Source organism: Haliotis cracherodii, unplaced genomic scaffold (assembly GCF_022045235.1).
Source record: "Haliotis cracherodii isolate W230 unplaced genomic scaffold, xgHalCrac1.p SCAF_5, whole genome shotgun sequence".
In the NCBI taxonomy this organism is placed as follows: Eukaryota; Metazoa; Mollusca; class Gastropoda; order Lepetellida; family Haliotidae; genus Haliotis; species Haliotis cracherodii.
This window is the reverse complement of record NW_027266308.1, coordinates 14,917,748-14,938,947: the sequence shown is the minus strand read 5'-3', so window position 1 is coordinate 14,938,947 and position 21,200 is coordinate 14,917,748. Positions and strand designations below refer to the sequence as shown.

Here is a 21,200-nt window from a genome sequence, read left to right as displayed (position 1 = left end):
TGATAAGGAACATCTTACTTCATGGCAGGCAACAGGTCTGAAGAATATGTCATATAAGAATTGTATAAATGTTGGTTATTTTTGTCAATTTTGTAAATAATGATCATATCAAAACACAAAAATTATGTCATGATATCCCATGATGGTGAAGGTTACTGAACTCTTGACAGACACGTGATCAAACAACAATCTCAAATAATGAAGAAAAACTCTTGATATTGAGCGTTTGGCAATGACAAACATTAAGTATATTCATTAAATTTGGGCTAATAATCATAGATTTTCATATTATTGTCGAAAGTACTCACCATCAACAAGTCTTGTTAGCTGTCAGCCATCTTGAACTAGACCCTCGGACACGTAATATACCGAGAGTTATTCCCCCTTACGACCAAGAACAGCTGCTTTAGGGTGATGTGACCGTAATGACATAATCAGTTGGGATATGTTGTTTTCATTTCACAACTTCAAATAATTTTGTTATTTTGCAACCATATTCAAATTGTTGGTTGCTAATTGTTAAACTATGACACAGGGCCACATATAGCCATACTATACTGACTGTACTGATTACTTTTTTAGTGTAATCAGTACAGTCAGTATAGTATGGCTATACGTGGCCCTGCGAACTATGATACCAGTTAACCTAATAAGTGATAATGTTGACTATTTATAATTTTAAGTGCACAAAAATCTTTGTATAAAATCATAAAGTCCCATCAGGGACTTGGGAAAATTGCTACCCCAATGTTGCCATTTGTTTATTTTTTGGCTTTTAACCATGATCTGTCTACAATTTGTTATTCTAAGTTCAGTAAATGACAATCCTATATTTCACAACCAGGAAAATAATGGTTTAACTCATTTTATTTTTGCAATTTTTGGACAAGAAATAGTGGGACCCCGTTTGAGCCACTAGTTGTGAAATCACCCATCTACCTTATGCCAGCTGGCTCCTTCCTATCAAGGGAGGCAACTCTTATTACGTTTTGCTGCCCACTATCAATGTTCTCTGTGACTTTGAATGGTTTCACAGCTGGGTAATATTTTAGAATGTTGGAATATCATTGTTGTATGTTTGTAAGCGTCTGACATCACAAATAAAATTTATCCTACAATATTAACACGTAATTTCCATTATTTTCTTTGTTCGGTGAAAAACCTCTCAGTTTTGTATCAACTGGTAAAGTGGCCTGCAATAAAATTGTGGATCGGATACAGGTGGTTAGTCAAAACGGGCCATTACAGACCTGGACATCAGTATTTTGTCCCTTCTCCCTTGTGTTTACATTTTCAACCGAAGTCGCGGAGATTTGTTTTCTCCTCAACAAGGGGCACAGGTGACCCAGTCGTCTAAGGGGCCGCGATTCGCTGTGCAGAGTTTGGGCATGCCAGAAACCTATGATTGTGGGTTCAAATCCCGTTTTGCCCCAAATATGTTTCTGGGTTTGTCAGCACCATACACTTGCTCATGGGTTTCACCAAATGGAAAACAGATCTGCATCACTTCGGGCTTTCCTCCCACATTAAGCTGACACGCCGTGATATAACTGGAATACTGTATAAAGCGGTGTTAAACACAACTCACTCACTCTCCTAAACAAGTATCCCAGGATATGCACGTGAGCTACAGATCCTATTAGCTCTTTTGTGTTGCAAGTGAACATGGGACACTAATTCTAATGTTGAAGTCGTTTAGTTCAGAAAAACAAAAAGACAAAAAAAAGTAAGTATGTTATCTGAAAGAAAGGAGAACTGTTGATGAACCTGATGGATAAATGGATTTGTAAATGATAAATAAGCAAAACTTTTAATAAGTCTTTGAACATGTTGAAACAGGTGCCACAATAGTAACAAGGATGGGTCCATCATGAACAAGATCTGAGTATCTATTACATAGAATTACCATCTTGTACACAGCCACATTCAGTTGCAGGATATATTACTTACAGCTCTAATTTCTGAATATACAGATATAGAAATAGGCAGTGACACAAAAGTACACGTCCCAATTTTATTATATATTTTCAGCCAAGCCTGCTACGCCGAGCATGTTTCTAATGGATAAGAAGTTTGTGTGTGTGTGTGTGTGTGTGAGAGAGGGTTAGGTCATCCCAAATTGTAGATATTCCAAGATGTAATACCAAGGCGCCATAGTTCAATCCCTTAGAGATGCCAGGATTCCGATGTGAGAAAAATGAATATTTCATACAGTGATATTGAATGATTATATATCTGGATATTGTGAAGTAATTCTTTTTGTCTACACTTCCCAAGATTATTATTGCCTTCATTTTGGATTCTTTTTCTATATTGCTAAAATGAAATACAAGTTTGTTGTTTTCGAATACTTTTTGCTTTATTTCATGTCAATTTGTAAGTTAGGATATATTTATTGCTGTTATGATGTAACAGATGCCATTCCAAATAAATATATTTATATTATCAATGTGTTCTTTACTGTGTCCTGTGTGAGTATTGTTGATGCGGCCATCTTCCCGAGGCAAGGGAAGACTACAAAAGTCCAGTTTCCAACCTTGCTGAACTAGGCTGGACTTTCCAGGCAATATCATTGAGCCACCACTGGCTATTACAAGTTATCTGTGCAATGGTTGCAAAACAAGATCCAACACAAATATTTCAAATTGTTCACTTTACTGGTCATGGTTGACAAAAAACAAGAGCTTAATTATGCTCAAATCTGAGGATATGATAAATAGTTCATTTCATTGATTACAAACACTTTCCTTGCTCAACATGCTCAATGAGAGGGTTCATGTTACACAAGATGACAGAGCAGACAATTCATTCAGCTGAACAGGTATTGATCAGGGAGTCCCAAGGCAAATGATTCACAGAAGCTACAAGACATCACGCAATTATGTAGATGTACCTAACCCTGTCAGTTGTCCACAAGAGTGCCACTCATCAGAGTCTCTACAGTCACACAGAGCGCTTATCCTCATCTGTTGGCCACAAAAGTGCCACTCAGCAGAGTCTCTACAGTCTCAGAGAGAGCTTAACCTCATCTGTTGGCCACAAAGAGTGCTACTCATCAGAGTCGCTAGTCTCACAGAGAGAGCTTAACCTCATCTGTTGGCCACAAGAGTGCCACTCATCAGAGTCGCTAGTCTCACAGAGAGAGCTTAACCTCATCTGTTGGCCACAGGAGTGCCGCTCATCAGAGTCGCTAGTCTCACAGAGAGAGCTTAACCTCATCTGTTGGCCACAAGAGAGCCACTCATCAGAGTCGCTAGTCTCACAGAGAGAGCTTAACCTTATCTGTTGGCCACAAGAGTGCCACTCATCAGAGTCGCTAGTCTCGCAGAGAGTTTAACCCCATCTGTTGGCCACAAGAGTGCCGCTCATCAGAGTCGCTACAGTCTCACAGAGAGAGCTTAACCTCATCAGTTGGCCACAAGAGTGCCGCTCATCAGTCGCTACAGTCTCACAGAGAGAGCTTAACCTCATTTGTTGGCCCTGCAAGAGTGCTGGTGTTTCTACAGACTACTGGATAGCCCCACTCATGAGTGCCTCCGTGTCATCGTAGGTCGTGTGCTTCACCTCCATCAGGATCCGAATCATCATCTCCGGCAGCAGCACCTTCAGGAGGTAGTCCATGTACTGCAACAAGAGGGAGGCATGCTGTGTGTGGAGCTCTCTCATCATTACAGCTATCATATCTAGTGACGGCACATGGCCTAACATGGTGAGGAGCTCTTTCATGCAGTTTCTAATGTATTACAGAAGACACTGTAAACAAAACAATGAAATTGTAGAACAAGAGTTAAGTGAGCTCAAAGCATCCATCTACAAACTTCCTGTTGTTACCACTTCATACTGGGTAGTTGCAACACTTAGCTCTGAATAGGGCACTGGGACGTGTACAAGGACAATAACCTCCTGACAAGAACTGTCACTGTGCAACAATTGATTGGTTATTACAGTGCTGAAAGAGTTCAAATCAGTGTATGGGGAGGAATCTGAAGCCAGGCATTAAAATGAGGTTGTTTACTCCGATACTATACCTCCCTGCATGACAATCTGACAACACCTCCATAGCACAATGTAGGAGGACGCTTCGGGTAAAACCATGTGCCAACTTTTACAGTCCAATCTTGAGCCTCGTTTTGTAAACTTCAGTCCCTACCATCCAAAGCAATATTATAGTGTGGCTATATTTGTTTGCATTCAGAAATCCCTGATATTAACCGTTTCCATGATGCAGAAATCAGATATGCTTGTCTGAATGCTTTCCTTGCTCATACCAAGAATGGAAAAGCCTTAACGCTGATTAGAAAGTTCATCTGATGTGACCTCTTCATGCAGAAAGTATCGTACTGGAGGAAAGATCTGATTTTATGAGATTGTACCTATATATATTTGTGTGACCTGGGCACTATTAATAAAGGAGTTTTAAGTGGTTTGGTTGCATATGACTATACAAATCATTCTGGCGTACATACCTTATGATGGCGTTTACAAAATATTGCCATTAGAGTTTCCATGACAGCATCCTGCTGAGGCTCAGAGAACATCCCAAGGTTTACCTGATAGTTGAGGTTCACTGAAACAAAGCATGACACAATATCTGATTACTGGTACATTCCCACGACTACCAGAACATTGCCACCACTACCAAAACATTGCCATTGCCACCACTACCAGAACATTGCCACCACTACCAGATCATTGCCACCACTACTGGAACATTGCCACCACTACCAGAACATTGCAAACACTACCAGAACATTGCCACCACTACCAGAACATTGCCACCACTACCAGACCATTGCCACCACTACCAAAACATTGACACCACAACTGAAACAATGCCACCACTACCAGACCATTGCCACCACTACCAAAACATTGCCACCACTACCAGGACATTGCCACCACTACCAGGACATTGCCACCACTACCGGAACATTGACACCAGTACTGGAACATTGCCACCACTACCAGATCATTGACACCACTACTGGAACATTGCCACCACTACCAGAACATTGCCACCACTACCAAGCATGTGATAATGGTGTTAGAATCAACACCGAAACGTCGCTCTTAATTGTAATAAACAAGTTGTTCATCCATAAATTCTTATCCTTACTTAGGTTGACAATGTTTTACACTCTGGTGAATTTAGGAGAGCAGGTTTTTAGCTGACAGACAAAACATAACTAAGGCAAACCTGGGATTTAAACAAACGACCAACAGATCCTGGCACAGCTAAGGGATACAACTCTGCCCAGCAAATTGTCTACCTCAAGGGGATATTTACATCTGGCTACATGTCTCGTGTACTTACACCTGGCTATTCCACCTCTCTTGTAGTCTTCATGTCTTCGGCACTGAATCTGCAAGCAAGAGACATATGTTAATACAAATTCCACCCAAGGGTCTTCAGAGACTGGAATCCATTTTTATCAAGTGCCATGTTGCACTCACAAAGATGTTTACATGTGAAGTGTGCCACTGGGCACTCGCACAGATGTTTACGTGTGAAGTGTGCCACAGGGCACTCACACAGATGTTTACGTGTGAAGTGTGCCACAGGGCACTCGCACAGATGTTTACGTGTGAAGTGTGCCACAGGGCACTCACACAGATGTTTACGTGTAAGTGTGCCACAGGGCACTCGCACAGATGTTTACGTGTAAGTGTGCCACAGGGCACTCGCACAGATGTTTACGTGTGAAGTGTGCCACAGGGCACTCGCACAGATGTTTACGTGTAAGTGTGCCACAGGGCACTCGCACAGATGTTTATGTGTAAGTGTGCCACAGGGCACTCGCACAGATGTTTACGTGTAAGTGTGCCACAGGGCACTCGCACAGATGTTTATGTGTAAGTGTGCCACAGGGCACTCACACAGATGTTTATGTGTAAGTGTGCCACAGGGCACTCACACAGATGTTTACGTGTGAAGTGTGCCACAGGGCACTCACACAGATGTTTATGTGTAAGTGTGCCACAGGGAACTCGCACAGATGTTTATGTGTGAAGTGTGCCACAGGGCACTCGCACAGACGTTTATGTGTGAAGTGTGCCACAGGGCACTCACACAGATGTTTACGTGTAAGTGTGCCACAGGGCACTCGCACAGATGTTTATGTGTGAAGTGTGGCACAGGGCACTCGCACAGATGTTTACGTGTAAGTGTGCCACTGGGCACTCACAAGGATGTTTACGTGTGAAGTGTGCCACAGGGCACTCGCACAGATGTTTACATGTGAAGTGTGCCACTGGGCACTCACAAGGATGTTTATGTGTGAAGTGTGCCACTGGGCACTCACAAGGATGTTTACGTGTGAAGTGTGCCACAGGGCACTCGCACAGATGTTTACGTGTAAGTGTGCCACTGGGCACTCACAAGGATGTTTATGTGTGAAGTGTGCCACAGGGCACTCGCACAGATGTTTACGTGTGAAGTGTGCCACAGGGCACTCGCACAGATGTTTATGTGTAAGTGTGCCACTGGGCACTCACAAGGATGTTTATGTGTGAAGTGTGCCACTGGGCACTCACACAGATGTTTACGTGTGAAGTGTGCCACAGGGCACTCGCACAGATGTTTACGTGTAAGTGTGGCACAGGGCACTCACACAGATGTTTACGTGTGAAGTGTGCCACAAGGCACTCACATAGATGTTTACGTGTGAAGTGTGCCACAGGGCACTCACACAGATGTTTACGTGTGAAGTGTGCCACAAGGCACTCACATAGATGTTTACGTGTGAAGTGTGCCACAGGGCACTCGCACAGATGTTTACGTGTAAGTGTGGCACAGGGCACTCACACAGATGTTTACGTGTGAAGTGTGCCACAGGGCACTCACATAGATGTTTACGTGTGAAGTGTGCCACAGGGCACGCATAAAGATGTTTACGTGTGAAGTGTACCACAGGGGCACTCACACAGATGTTTATGTGTGCCCTTTGTACTGAAGTTTGCCAACATGAGGAAATGCTTTTGTACCTCTTCATGTTCATTGAATTTTATTTCCGGATGAGCTAGATAGTTAAGAAAGTGTGCCGCCTCCTTCAACAATTGATAACACCCATCTCACAGTACCCAGTATTCAGCCTCAACACCTCACAGGAAAATGATCATCACCTGGCCTGTGAAGATGGATCGGAGATAGCCCTCACTGGCCAACACCATCATCTGAATGTGGGACTCTCTCAGCTCCGACTCGGTCCTGAAACAAACAGGTGCAACATGGAACAGGCTGCATGGAACACATAACTATTGGTATCTGTGCACGGAACTCGGAACAGACTGCCAGGAACACATAACTATCGGTATCTGTGCACGGCACCTGGAACAGACTGCCAGGAACAGATAACTGTTGGTATCTGTGCACGGAACCTGGAACAGGCTGCGAGAAACACATAACTATTGGTATCTGTGCACGGAACCTGGAACAGACTGCGAGAAACACATAACTATTGGTATCTGAGCACGGAACCTGGAACAGACTGCGAGGAACAGATAACTATTGGTATCTGTGCACGGAACCTGGAACAGGCTGCGAGAAACACATAACTATTGGTATCTGTGCATGGAACCTGGAACAGACTGCGAGAAACACATAACTATTGGTATCTGTGCACGGAACCTGGAACAGGCTGCGAGGAACAGATAACTATTGGTATCTGTGCACGGAACCTGGAACAGACTGCGAGAAACACACAACTATTGGTATCTGTGCACGGAACCTGGAACAGACTGCGAGAAACACATAACTATTAGTATCTGAGCACGGCACCTCGAACAGACTTGTATCTGTGTGGAGCAAGGAGGGAAGCACCCTTTGTACCTGACTCGACTCAGCTCCTGTCTCAGGTCCTCTGTGAGGATCATGGGATGCCTTGGGAGTTCCTCCAGCACCTCGATCAGATCACAGTCGATGGTATCACAGTCAATCACTTCCTTCTCAACTTCTTGGGGACTGTCCTTCTCTTTCATCAACAGTGCCAAGGATTTTCTCCAGCTTCGGTCTCGCTTCTTCAAAGTTATCTGCGGCAAGACTTCACAATCTATTTTATCGGACACACTTCCCTCCGTTTCCACAAATCTGTTTCTCTTGGTACAGCCTTCATCACCATTTCCTTCTGCCACCACTCTTCCTGAGTTCACATCGGGAGTATCGGGGTCAAACTCATGTATAAAACTTGCTGATGGTAAGGTCTCATTCGAACCTACAGTAAGCCTTCTTTGAATGAAATCCATTCTCAAATGTTTAATCCCTGAACCTTTTAATATAGGTTCAGATCTTGAGTGAGGAATGTGATCTGTAACAGACACTTGAACTTGATCACTCTGTAAAGAAATCTCTGGCATCATACAACAATCACTACCCTCCGAGTCATATGTTCCGTCATATTGTAGACGTGTTGGACTACACACAGGCTTACAGATTGCAGAGTCCATCTTCTCCTTTGCAGTATGATATTCAGATTCAGCTTTCTTCAGTTCAGTGATGTTTACTTCATCCTCTGTTTCTTCATCACAGTGTTCCATAAACATGTCCTCCGAGCCATATGACCGGTTACAATGGTTACCTGAATTGATCTGAACATTGTCGTTGTCACCACACACAGATGTCACTTTGCATTTCTTATGGGAATCTTCTGAAAACAAATCCAGGTTTTTGTAACTTTCTGATCTTGTACCCATTTCTATTTCTGAGCAGTCTTTCGGTTCTGTAGCGTTTGCTTTAATTCTGTCAATAATTTCACGTCTTGGATCTGGTTGAGTATTATTATCATCCACAGTTGGACAATCTGCTTCAGGTAAATCTCCGAAGAATGACATTCTGCTGAATTCACTGTCACTTGTAGCATTGGCCTCCAGACTACCTCCAGCACACTCTAAAGGGATTCCTGGCTTCAAAATGTCTTTCAGCGTCTTCATTTTCTTAGCTTTCTTCGACAATTTGGGTCCACTTCGTTTGATTCTGGAAAGAGCAAAAACTATATATATATCCAGAGCTCCAGATAAGCTGCGTATCTGCGTGGATTACGCATCGGAAATGCAGAAATACGCAGTAAAATATAATCCAAGCGTATCAAATACGCAACGAACATTACAGATACGCTACAAAAATAAAACTTGCGCGTATCATCAAAATATTGTGAAGTAACCCTGCGTATTCGATTAGCAAATCAGCAACTTATTTTGAATTATAAACGGGCATACCGTCAACCTTGCCAAACTCCACGATGACAGTTACATCATGATCATTTGCCATCACACTTTCTTGTGGAAGTATCGTGGTATTTTTGAGTCCTATAAAGCTCTCGAACCCACACTACACCAGTTTGCAGGGACTAGATGAATAGTGTTTTTAAATATTTAACTTAAATACCCACATCTGTAAAAACTAGTGGGTAACAGAAATTTGAACACGCAGATTGAATTACTGATACCCAATGATTTTAAAATGCATGGGTAAAATACCCACAACACCAAAAGCTTATCTGGAGCTCTGTATATCACAAAGAAATCAGCCAAGAGACAAAGTATGAAAGGGCCATTACGTGTAAAACAGAATCTGCAGGATTTAAAGAATGAGTAGACTGTAGCAATAGTAGTTTGTTTGCTGTTTAATGCCTCAATCAGCTAACATTCCAGCTATATGACGGTGTCTGTAATTGAGTCTGGACCAGACAATCTAGTGATTGACATCATGAGCACTGATCGACACAATGGGGATTGATGACATGCATCAACCAAGTCAGCAAACCTGACCACCCCATCCCGCAAGTCGGCTTTTACGACAAGCATAGTCACCTTTTACGGCAAGCATGGGTTACTGAAGACCTATTCTACCCCGGATCTTCACGGGTCAGCAATAGTAGTGAATGAGAATTTGATGCTGTAATTCCACACATTTTAGTCCCCAAATTTCAACACTGAATAACAATAAGTTAATGGCGCAGAATATTAACTGATCTGGAAGCCTGCACCCATTCTTCAGTTGCCATGGCTCCCCATCAGTCAGCATTCTGGGGAGACCAGGTCTCCAGCAAATTGTCATATGAGTCAGATACTGACAGATTGCTCAGGTTCATTGACTTTGTGTCATTGTATCCCAATGGTGTTGGATGCTGCTAATAGCATCAGCACTGGATTGTCTGGTCATGACTATTTTTATACCCAAATATTGCTGAGTGTGGCATTACCAACAACCCATGTTTATGACAAGTATGAGATCCTGGGAATCTATATTGACCCTAAAAGGTTTATTCCATTAATTAAACCTATGAAAATAACACAACCTTTCAACCCAGTTTTCTAAAGATCACCCACTGACTAATCCTCAACCCTGATTCCACCTAACATGCAGTAGCATACATGCTTTTTAGTTTTCTCTTGCGTGTGTCGGAGGGCAGGGCTGTGGCCACATCATCCTGGCCTGTGTTGCATGCTGGGGGGGACCTAGCGCCACCTGGTGTTGAAGCGCTGGACTGTGATGACTTGGCTGGTGTGCCGCCAGGGGGGACAACTCTGTGGAAGTAGCTGCTGATGCTGACTTTCTGTGGTTGCTGACTGCTGCTGCACTCCGTCGACATCACAGATAGGATCTGAACAAACCACATCTCACTTAAACAAGGGGCTCCAGGTCACAACTGAATATGGATTAAATCCACATGGTCAGTTCAAGTGATCCAATGTTAAAGAAAACATTTCAGTAGTCCAAATCAAAGGCATTTATTGTTCCTGATGCACAAAACTATCTTGAGTGAAACATCCCACCACCCCCACCATGCCATGAGCCATGCTGTAACTGACCTGGGCCATGCTGTGACTGACCTGGGCCATGCTGTGACTGACCTGGGCCATGCTGTAACTTACCTGGGCCATGCTGTAACTTACCTGGGCCATGCTGTAACTGACCTGGGCCATGCTGTAACTTACCTGGGCCATTCTGTAACTGACCTGGGCCATGCTGTGACTGACCTGGGCCATGCTGTAACTGACCTTGGCCATGCTGTGACTGACCTGGGCCATGCTGTGACTGACCTGGGCCATGCTGTGACTGACCTGGGCCATGCTGTGACTGACATGGGCCATGCTGTAACTGACCTAGGCCATGCTGTAACTGACCTGGGCCATGCTGTAACTGACCTGGGCCATGCTGTGACTGACCTGGGCCATGCTGTAACTGACCTGGGCCATGCTGTAACTGACCACCTGGGCCATTCTGCTGTGACTGACCACCTGGGCCATTCTGCTGTGACTGACCTGGGCCATGCTGTGACTGACCTGGGCCATGCTGTGACTGACATGGGCCATTCTGCTGTGACTGACCTGGGCCATGCTGTAACTGACATGGGCCATTCTGCTGTGACTGACATGGGCCATGCTGTAACTGACCTAGGCCATGCTGTAACTGACCTGGGCCATGCTGTGACTGACCTGGGCCATGCTGTGACTGACCTGGGCCATGCTGTGACTGACCTGGGCCATGCTGTGACTGACCTGGGCCATGCTGTGACTGACCTGGGCCATGATGTAGCTGACCTGGGCCATGCTGTAGCTGACCTGGGCCATGCTGTAACTGACCTGGGCCATGCTGTAACTGACCTGGGCCATGCTGTAACTGACCTGGGCCATGCTGTAACTGACCTGGGCCATGCTGTAACTGACCTGGGCCATGCTGTAACTGACCTGGGCCATGCTGTAGCTTACCTGGGCCATGTTGTAGCTGACCTGGGCCATTCTGTAACTGACCTAGGCCATGCTGTAACTGACCTGGGCCATTCTGTAACTGACCTGGGCCATGCTGTAACTGACCTGGGCCATGCTGCTCTGACTGGACTTCTCCTTCAGTAGACAGCTATACACAACCAGCTTCTCATGGTGCAGACTGAGGCTGCGGTATCCAGACGTCCACGCTGCAGTCACAAGAAACACAAGGGTGTATGACAGGGCTATTTCTGTACTACCAGGGTGTGACAGGGATATGTCTGTATGCTGGGGGGGTGACAGGGCCATGTCTGTATGACCGGGGTGTGACAGGGCTATGTTTGTAAGACCAGGGTGTGACAGGGATATGTCTGTATGACCGGGGTGTGACAGGGCTATGTCTGTATGACCGGGGGTGTGACAGGGCTATGTCTGTATGACCAGGGTGTGACAGGGCTATGTTTGTATGACCAGGGTGTGACAGGGCTATGTCTGTATGACCGGGGTGTGACAGGGCTATGTCTGTATGACCGGGGTGTGACAGGGCTATGTCTGTATGACCGAGGTGTGACAGGCGTATGTCTGTATTACAAGGGTGTGACAGGGATATGTCTGTATCACCAGGGTGTGACAGGGATATGTCTGTATGACCGGGGTGTGACAGGAATATGTCTGTATGACCGGGGTGTGACAGGGCTATGTTTGTATGCTTGGGGTGTGACAGGGATATGTCTGTATGACCGGGGTGTGACAGGGATATGTTTGTATGACCAGGGTGTGACAGGGATATGTCTGTATGACCGGGGTGTGACAGGGATATGTTTGTATGACCGGAGTGTGACAGGAATATGTCTGTATTACCAGGGTGTGACAGGGCTATGTTTGTATGACCGGGGTGTGACAGGGATATGTCTGTATGACCGGGGTGTGACAGGGCTATGTCTGTATGACCGAGGTGTGACAGGCGTATGTCTGTATGACCGGGGTGTGACAGGGCTATGTTTGTATGCTTGGGGTGTGACAGGGATATGTCTGTATGACCGGGGTGTGACAGGGATATGTTTGTATGACCAGGGTGTGACAGGGATATGTCTGTATGACCGGGGTGTGACAGGGATATGTTTGTATGACCGGGGTGTGACAGGAATATGTCTGTATTACCAGGGTGTGACAGGGCTATGTTTGTATGACCGGGGTGTGACAGGGATATGTCTGTATTACCAGGGTGTGACAGGGCTATGTCAGTATGCTGGGGGTGTGACAGGGATATGTCTGTATGACCGGGGTGTGACAGGGATATGTCTGTATTACCAGGGTGTGACAGGGCTATGTCAGTATGCTGGGGGTGTGACAGGGATATGTCTGAATCACCAGGGTGTGACAGGGATATGTCTGTATGACCGGGGTGTGACAGGGCTATGTCAGTATGCTGGGGGTGTGACAGGGATATGTCTGAATCACCAGGGTGTGACAGGGATATGTCTGTATGACCGGGGTGTGACAGGGCTATGTATGATGGGTGTGTGATGGGTGTGCGATGGGGTGTATGACGGGTGTGTGAAAGGTGTATGACGGGTATGTCATGGGTGTACAACGGGTGTATGACAATGACATACTGACCCTGCTGCTCTTCCTCACTATCGCTGGTGTACAGTGGCTGAGATATCGGCAGAAGGCAGGTCTCATATTCCGGCTTAGCTCGAAAATCATATCCAAGGCGGACTGTAGGTCCTGACAGCAGGAACATGTATAAATCATCATCATCATTACAAGGTGGACACTGGTGGAAAAGTCAGTTAACTCCCTTTCCCTGGGCTGATGTTTGGTATATAGTCAGCTGTCTACTTTTATACTCCACTATGTTGTTATGATTTTGTTTGTTGTTTTATGCCGCACTCAGGAATATTCCAGCTATATGACGGCAGTCTGTAAATAATCAAATCTGGACCAGACAATCCAGTGATTGATATCATGAGCATCAATCCACGCAATTGGGATTGATGACATACTTCAACCAAGTCGGCAACCCTGACCACCTGATCCCATTTACGGCAAGCATGGGTTGCTGAAGACCTATTCTAACCCGGATCTTCACGGGTCATGTTGTTATGAAGCTATGCACAGAGTACCTGCCATGCCCGTCATGTAAAGCACCAGTCAATCACTAACTCATGTACAGTAGTAAAGAGAGGACAGCATATGTTGTGGTGTCACATCTTTTGACAAAAATGCAATCTGACAATTATATCCTTAAGACCACAACTTTACCCTTGGCTCAATATCTGGCAGTAAGTTTCGGAGAAGACAAGGCCATTTACACTGATAGCATAAAGTGGGTATAACTTAACCTTTACAATTCACAAAACTCTCAGCTGTTCCAGTAAACATAACAGTCCCATTCCCAATGAGAAGGGTGAGTGAGTGAGTGAGTTTGGTTTAAAGCCGCTTTTAACAGTATTCCAGTAACATTGCGGCGTTAATGAGAAGGGAGTTAGCATTTCGTGCAAAGACGGAAGTAGTCCCCAATATTTCTGAAATTCTTCCACCAGCAATAGGTATCCTGAACCATTTGGACTTCAAATTGTTGCCTTGGCTTTCACTCTGCCAGATTGTAAGCATGCTGGATGTGACAATGGTATGACAACAAACGCCTCAGCCTACCTGTCATGATATTCGACTTGGCCATGTCTTTTTTTATTTCATGTTTTTTCAACTTCACTCTTTCAAAAATTGGTCCCCGCAACAACTGCAAAATCTCCTGAAATATGCAATTATGACATACAGATGCTTCTTACATGTCAAAGGTTAACATAAAACAGGAGCACCTTTAGAATACAGTACCACAACTTCTCGTGAGGATGATCTCTGCCGAAGGTCACATGTCATAAGACAAGCAACCAGTTTTAGTGAGAATCCGTCGGACGCGAACCCGCGACCTTCGGATTATTAGCCTGACAGCTAACCGACTGAGCTACGTCCACACTGTTAAACTTAGTGCAAATCTACCTAGTCATGCCTATGACGTTACGGAACTGAACGAAAAGGGTCGAATAGGTGACGGACACTTACGAAGGTTACGGGTGGGCATGGTGTCTCGTGACTTTAGTCTACGGACACTTACGAATGATCCCGATGCCATTTGGCACACTCGTCACATTCCGTAATCTACAAGATACCGGATGGTGAGGAATGAGCCGATATGCCGCGAACTGAAAACGGCTCCAGGCGTCAGAGGTCAGACGTCGAACTCGTGAGTGCGCATGAATGATATGGTATTTAATAATTCGTCGGGTGATTTTTGTGACAGAAACGTGTGGTAGGAAACACTGTAAGGATGATGTGGATAAAAGTAAGGAACGATGGAGGAATAAGCATGACTAGTGACTACACAACGGTGAGTTCGCTTTTGAATCAGTACTGAAAAATGTAGCCGGTGAAAGTGGCTTGTGTGAATGTTCCGGGACAGTTTCCAGTTGCCAAAATATTCGACACAAAACCATTTCATCCTTTTTACTCGACGTGGGAAGAATATAAGGAGCCTCTATATAATCTATAATAGCCACTAAACGAGTACCTAGCCCCTAACCCTAATGATCGTAAAGGGGTGATTGATCGTAAAGGGGATCCAAGGGTTAAGGATAGACTTAGGGTAATCTAATAGCCACTAAACAGGTTCCTAACCCTAATGATCGTAAAGGGGTGAATTATCGTAAAGGGGATCCAAGGGCTAAGGATAGAGTTCGGGGTAACCTACCCTAACACTGGCGACATTTGGATGTTTTCTGCACCACTAAATATCCCTAACAAACTACATTCTTTTGCATAATAATGAAAATTAATGCACCGAAAAAATAATATGTGTATATTAGATCCCATTTATAACCCTTTTAGCCACTTGAATTACGAGAAAAACGAAATAAAAAATAAATAGAAAATAAAAGTGTTTTCGTAAACTAGCGCTTGCTATAAAATGCGCTGCCGCAGGCTATATTCAGTAAACAAATATTCAAAACTCTCCACAGCGCTTGGCATATTCAATGACATTTCGTGTAGAGAAGATAGATCACTGGAAGGAGCTTATGCACACTCGATGACCCCTGACGTCACAGGACATTGTTTCGCCGGTGTGACTGGCAACAAATTACGTCATAGGGTATGATCACGTGTTTGAAAAGTTTGTGGTACTGTATTCTAAAGGTAGGCCCATAAAAAATTACTTACAATTCAGTGTTTGAAATCAAAGAGGGGCACGGATACATGTACAATATTCATTTGCTATTACTAAAAATTTCATCTTGTACTGACCTTACTAGGTATTTCCTAAACATGCTAAAGCATTGACTGTTTAATGCTGTGTGTTTGTGTGCATGTGAGCATCTGTGTGATGTTTGCATGCATGTGAGTGAGTGAGTGAGTTAGGTTTAACACCGCTATTAACATTATTCCAGTTATATCGCGGCGTGTCTGCTTAATGTGGGAGGAAAGCCCGAAGTGATGCAGGTCTCAGAGTGAAACCCACGAGCACGGGTATGGTGCTGACAAACCTAGAAACCTAATCGGGATTCGAACCCACAATCATAGGTTTCTGGCGTGCCCAAGGGACACAACTCTGCACAGCGATGCATGCATTTGAAACTGCTTCAAGACACTGAAGAAGATGATGAACAATTACATTTCTTTTTCACAAAACTTTATTCAGTGGAAGAAAATGTATTTTCCCAGTATTATATGGGAAGGATATATTGTTTTTCAAAATATGCCAGCCTGCCCCACAAAGGATATCAAATGGTCAGCTCTGACATCAACAAATAAGCATGGAATTTCAAATGTTAAACAGAGTATGAAATGAAAATCATACTCCAATGAAAACAATGAAACTGAATGGCCCTACCTGGAAATGTCTGTCTTCAAAGTGCCAAGACAAGTCGGTATTCTCCGAGGACATTGGGTGCACCTCCACCTGTAGAGCTTTCCATTTCTGCACCTGTTTCCAAAACATGCACAGCTCATTTCACAGTGAGTGAATCAAGTTTGAATCAACACATAATGTGCAACTTTCACCTGCTTCAGGAGTTTAAAAACGAGATTTTAACAAATGTCGAACAGAATACCATTAATCAACATGGAGAGGTGAGATGAAATGGGGTTCGATGTCGCGTTCAAGATTGTTGCACTTATATAGCGACATATATGCATGTGTGTGTGTGTTTGTTTGTGGCTGCTTGTACCAGCCGATCTTATGGTGTTTTATAGTGTAGTTTATCATGCCGCAGTATACTCGGACCCCATGGTACCGCGGCATTCATCGTATCGCGGCATTTGTGATTTCCAGTGGTTCACGCGGGACACGCCTCTTAGCGGCTGTCTATTAATGCAAATCAGTAACCAAGAAGTGCTCACTTCGTAAACAATTTCAATTTCCTCGGAATTTTCCGTCTGCTGTAAGTAAGGAGTTATTAATCCGTTGATACATATTTCTGGCATCTGTTGTAATATTGCCTTACCCCCATCTATCAATGGCCAACGATATAACCCGCAGTTCCCCAAGTAAACTTTCTCTATCGACCTGAACTAGATCCTCTGCATATTCATGGTGACTAATGAGGTAACGGAAGTTACGTAGTCCGCACATTTTTTCCCGCTCTGTGCCCAGAATCTATTGGGAGATGATAAGGGCCATAATGCCAAACTTAGAAATACGTTCTTCACTAGTAACCAAAAGATACATACATACTTTGGGCATACTAGGAGTGCTTTTTTATATATTTATTGTTGACTTTTAACATTTTTCCATTTTGTGACAAATTCTTGTCATCCAATTATTTTTAAACAATCTTAAAATATCATTTCTGATATTTTGATGTTGACTTATAAAAATATTTTTTTCTTTCTTTTCGGTAAATATGCATTGAATACCTATTGCTGATAACACATTTAGAATTTTACTTGTGCTGTCTTTGCACTTGTCTGGACAAATCACTGATGTCTGGCATGATCATACCAAGTGGTTGGTAGAATCAAGTCCTCTTTTTGTCCAATTCGGACCTCAATACACAACTTTTCTCTGTACCGCGATACGACAGAGCTCCAGATAAGCTGCGTATCTGCGTGAAATACGCATAAGAAATGCAGAAATACACAGTAAAATATAATCCAAGCGTATCAAATACGCAACGAACATTACAGATACGCTACAAAAATAAAACTTGTGCGTATCGTCAAAATATTGTGAAGTAACCCTGCGTATTCGATTAGCAAATCAGCAACTTATTTTGAAATTATAAAGGGGCATTCCGTCAACCTTGCCAAACTCCACGATGACAGTTACATCATGATCATTTGCCATCACACATTCTTGTGGAAGTATCGTGGTATTTTTGAGTCCTATAAAGCTCTCGAACCCACACAACACCAGTTTGCAGGGACTAGATGAATAGTGTTTTTAAATATTTAACTTAAATACCCACATGTGTAAAAAACTAGTGGGTAACAGAAATTTGAATACGCAGGTAGAATTACTGATACCCAATGATTTTAAAATGCATGGGTAAAATACCCACAACACCAAAAGCTTATCTGGAGCTCTGTACGATGGAGTTCCCTCCCTTGTCAAACAGAGCGCGAGGCCCGGCTTTTACTCGGAGCTGCTAATGTAAATAACGAACTTTTATCAGTAAAATATGCATTGTTTGATAACATGAATGATATCTGATACAGAGAACACCAATAATCAAAAAGGTTATTGAGTGCATTTTGTTCCGTTCAGCGTACATGACAAGTACCGCGATACCCCGAGGTTGCAGGCTATAACATGAATAACATGAGCTTGTAGTGTCACCAGCTGGTAATGACGGTGCACAATCAGCTATGGTAAGAACGTTACTGTAGGGGGATTCGTTTTCACAAATGTACAGGAAAAATCTCCCTTTTACGTAGTGTAAGCTTACCCTGACATAAGTTGTGAAATATCGCTGTCGTCGCACAGACATTGTTGTCTGTATGCTTGAGTTTGTAACGTGACTTGTTCCCGCGAGAACGCGATCCGGAAGTAGCCGCATCGGATGTGAAAAACCGGACACAGTCGTAAAATTTGAGAAACCGGTGCCGATGTTATTTAACTACCTGTGATACTTGTACCTAGTAAGCTGTATCGAATTATTGTATTATTTCAGTTACCTAGGAAGTCGCCGAGTCAGAACATTTATTCGCCTCGTGTGACAATCGTAGGTTTCTGGGGCCTATTACTTTTCAGTTTTCATAAGCCTTGTAAGTACTGAAATGTTTTTAAAATCAAGTGTACATGTTTTGCTTTCCTGGGGCGTGGCTAAGAGTGAACACAAGTGTAAGGCACCAACTTGGATACCGTAAATATATAAGTAACACAACAAAGTACAAAGTACAAAGTACAACTTACGTACGTTTCTAGTACAGATTAAGTCACTTTATCGCCAGCACACAAAGTCTAACACTAAGCCATCTGGGCTTCCACAAAAATGGAAGTCCGACAGCTTGTAGTCTAGATCATGTACTTTGAGTACCCCTCTGACAAGTGTAAATTGCCACGGCTCCCAAGGTCGAAAGCTATGAACACAATACCTTTTAGAAAGATGTAACAATTGTCATATTTGGGATTACACTTTCTTACTAAAGTACTAATTATAGTACTTTGCGGGGTTGAGTCCCATCCGGGATTCAAACTCTCACTCCCAGAGTGAGGCACCTATTCGCCAGCACACAAAGTCAGCAGATGGGTAACAGGAATGCTTCAGTAGTATAGTGACATCCAGCCACAAAACATACATTTAAAAAAATATGAAGATATATTTTTTTAGAAAATGTAAGTGTCGGCACATGCCCTTTGTTCAGTAATTCAGACAGATCTGAAACATTCTTGTATTTCATTAAAGAGTGACAAAACTTATATAGATTTATCAACAATTTGAACCTGACACCATGGCACGCAGTACATGCAGCGTTTGCAACGGATCCTATTTACTGTAAGCTGTGATTACAAAATAATTGCAGGGGGGGCACGGGTGGTCGAGTCGTCTAAGGCGTCGCGATTCGCTGTGCAGAGTTGCGTCCCTTGGCCACGCCAGAAACCTATGATTGTGGGTTCGAATCCCGGTTCGCCCAGATTATGTTTCTAGGTTTGCCAGCACCATACCCGTGCTCGTGGGTTTCACCGAAGTGGTAAACGTCTGAGACCTGCATCACTTCGGGCTTTCCTCCCACATTAAGCTGACACGCCGTGATATAACTGGAATATTGTTAAAAGCGGCGTTAAACCTCACTCACTCACTCACTACAAAATACAGACGAGCCCCATTGTCTCGAACTCGGATGTGTCGAAACCCCCGTTTAGTCCAACACACAGTCGCGTCCCGGCAAAGTATCACTATGCATGTGTTTACCATTGCTTCAAACAGATGTGTATTTTTTTGCAGTTGTCTCGAACTCAATTTAGCGTAATAAAATAACTATTTCGGTCGTCCCCAGTATTTCGAGACAACGGGGTATGAATGTGATATGGCGGAATGTCCCCGTGGTTAGACATATATTCCGACCGAAAGAAATGTATAAAGTAAGTTTAGAGAGCATAAAGTAAGTTGAAACAGGCATAAACTACATAGACAATAGCATAAAAGTTGAAAGGTTATATATTACCCGCACGCACAAGGCTTAAAGCTCAATTTAACAGGGGATTATGTAGAGGGGAAAATCCTCGTAACTCTCCATCCCCTTAAAATGATGGAGCAGAGGACCCGCAGGGGCCGAGGACCATTATTTTTAAGGAATGGAGAGTTACGAGGATATTCCCCAACTTAAAACAAAACTCATCCCTACATTTACACTTTGACAAAATATTCTGTTGTTGCAATTATTTTAAAAATAAACCAGAACTCTTTATGGACTGTATTTATACTGTGTGAGTCGCCCTTTCGTGATGCACGAGGAATGCGTTGTCTGCCGCTGTTGCACGTGCGTCAAGTTCAGTCGCGAGCTGAAATTTACAAAGCATGGTACACGGCTTTTCACAATATCGTTGGGTTCCAAACTGGTATCTTATCAATCGCTTACACATTGTTAATACATGCTGACGGGAATTATAGAAAATATAGAGCCCCGAACATGGATATATATATTACCTGATTTGTTTTTTTTCTCGCAAGATGTTTATCTAATTGTTGTAAATATGAACATTGTTGCAGGTAAGCTGCTCTAACACAAAATATATACATACTATTTTGAGAGTTTAAGCATGATGCAAAATTATGAAAACATTGAATAGTTAATTTCACACCATTCCTTCATGTGCCACCGAAGCTGAGGTTGACAATTACACGTTCTCAAATCAAACGATGCGGGTTCGAACATCGCAGTCGACACGTTTTAGGAAAAAAATGAAATTATTCACTTGTCAATAAATGTAGAAAAACATTCCGTCCATTCCAAGTGGAAATAAATTCAAATGTTGGTTCAACATAATGTATAGT

General features: G+C 43.4%; 1 protein-coding gene across 2 annotated transcripts; it reads right to left on the bottom strand.

Annotated features, from left to right (window-relative positions):
• Positions 1 to 2,658: 2,658 nt before the first annotated feature.
• LOC139442939 (uncharacterized) lies at positions 2,659 to 18,731 on the bottom strand. Of its 2 annotated transcripts, none has more exons than XM_071223862.1 (11): positions 18,651 to 18,731; positions 16,595 to 16,687; positions 14,365 to 14,461; positions 13,324 to 13,434; positions 11,812 to 11,912; positions 10,369 to 10,598; positions 7,829 to 8,968; positions 7,123 to 7,207; positions 5,315 to 5,363; positions 4,467 to 4,567; positions 2,659 to 3,624 (listed from the first exon to the last, which is right to left on the bottom strand). In XM_071223862.1, the coding sequence occupies exons 1-11, from the start codon at positions 18,690 to 18,692 to the stop codon at positions 3,508 to 3,510; spliced, it is 2,166 nt and encodes a 721-aa protein (XP_071079963.1). In that variant the 5' UTR covers positions 18,693 to 18,731; the 3' UTR covers positions 2,659 to 3,507. The 2 variants fall into 2 exon arrangements, with proteins under 2 accessions (XP_071079963.1, XP_071079964.1); XM_071223863.1 differs by having other exon boundaries at positions 13,324 to 13,425.
• Positions 18,732 to 21,200: the final 2,469 nt, after the last annotated feature.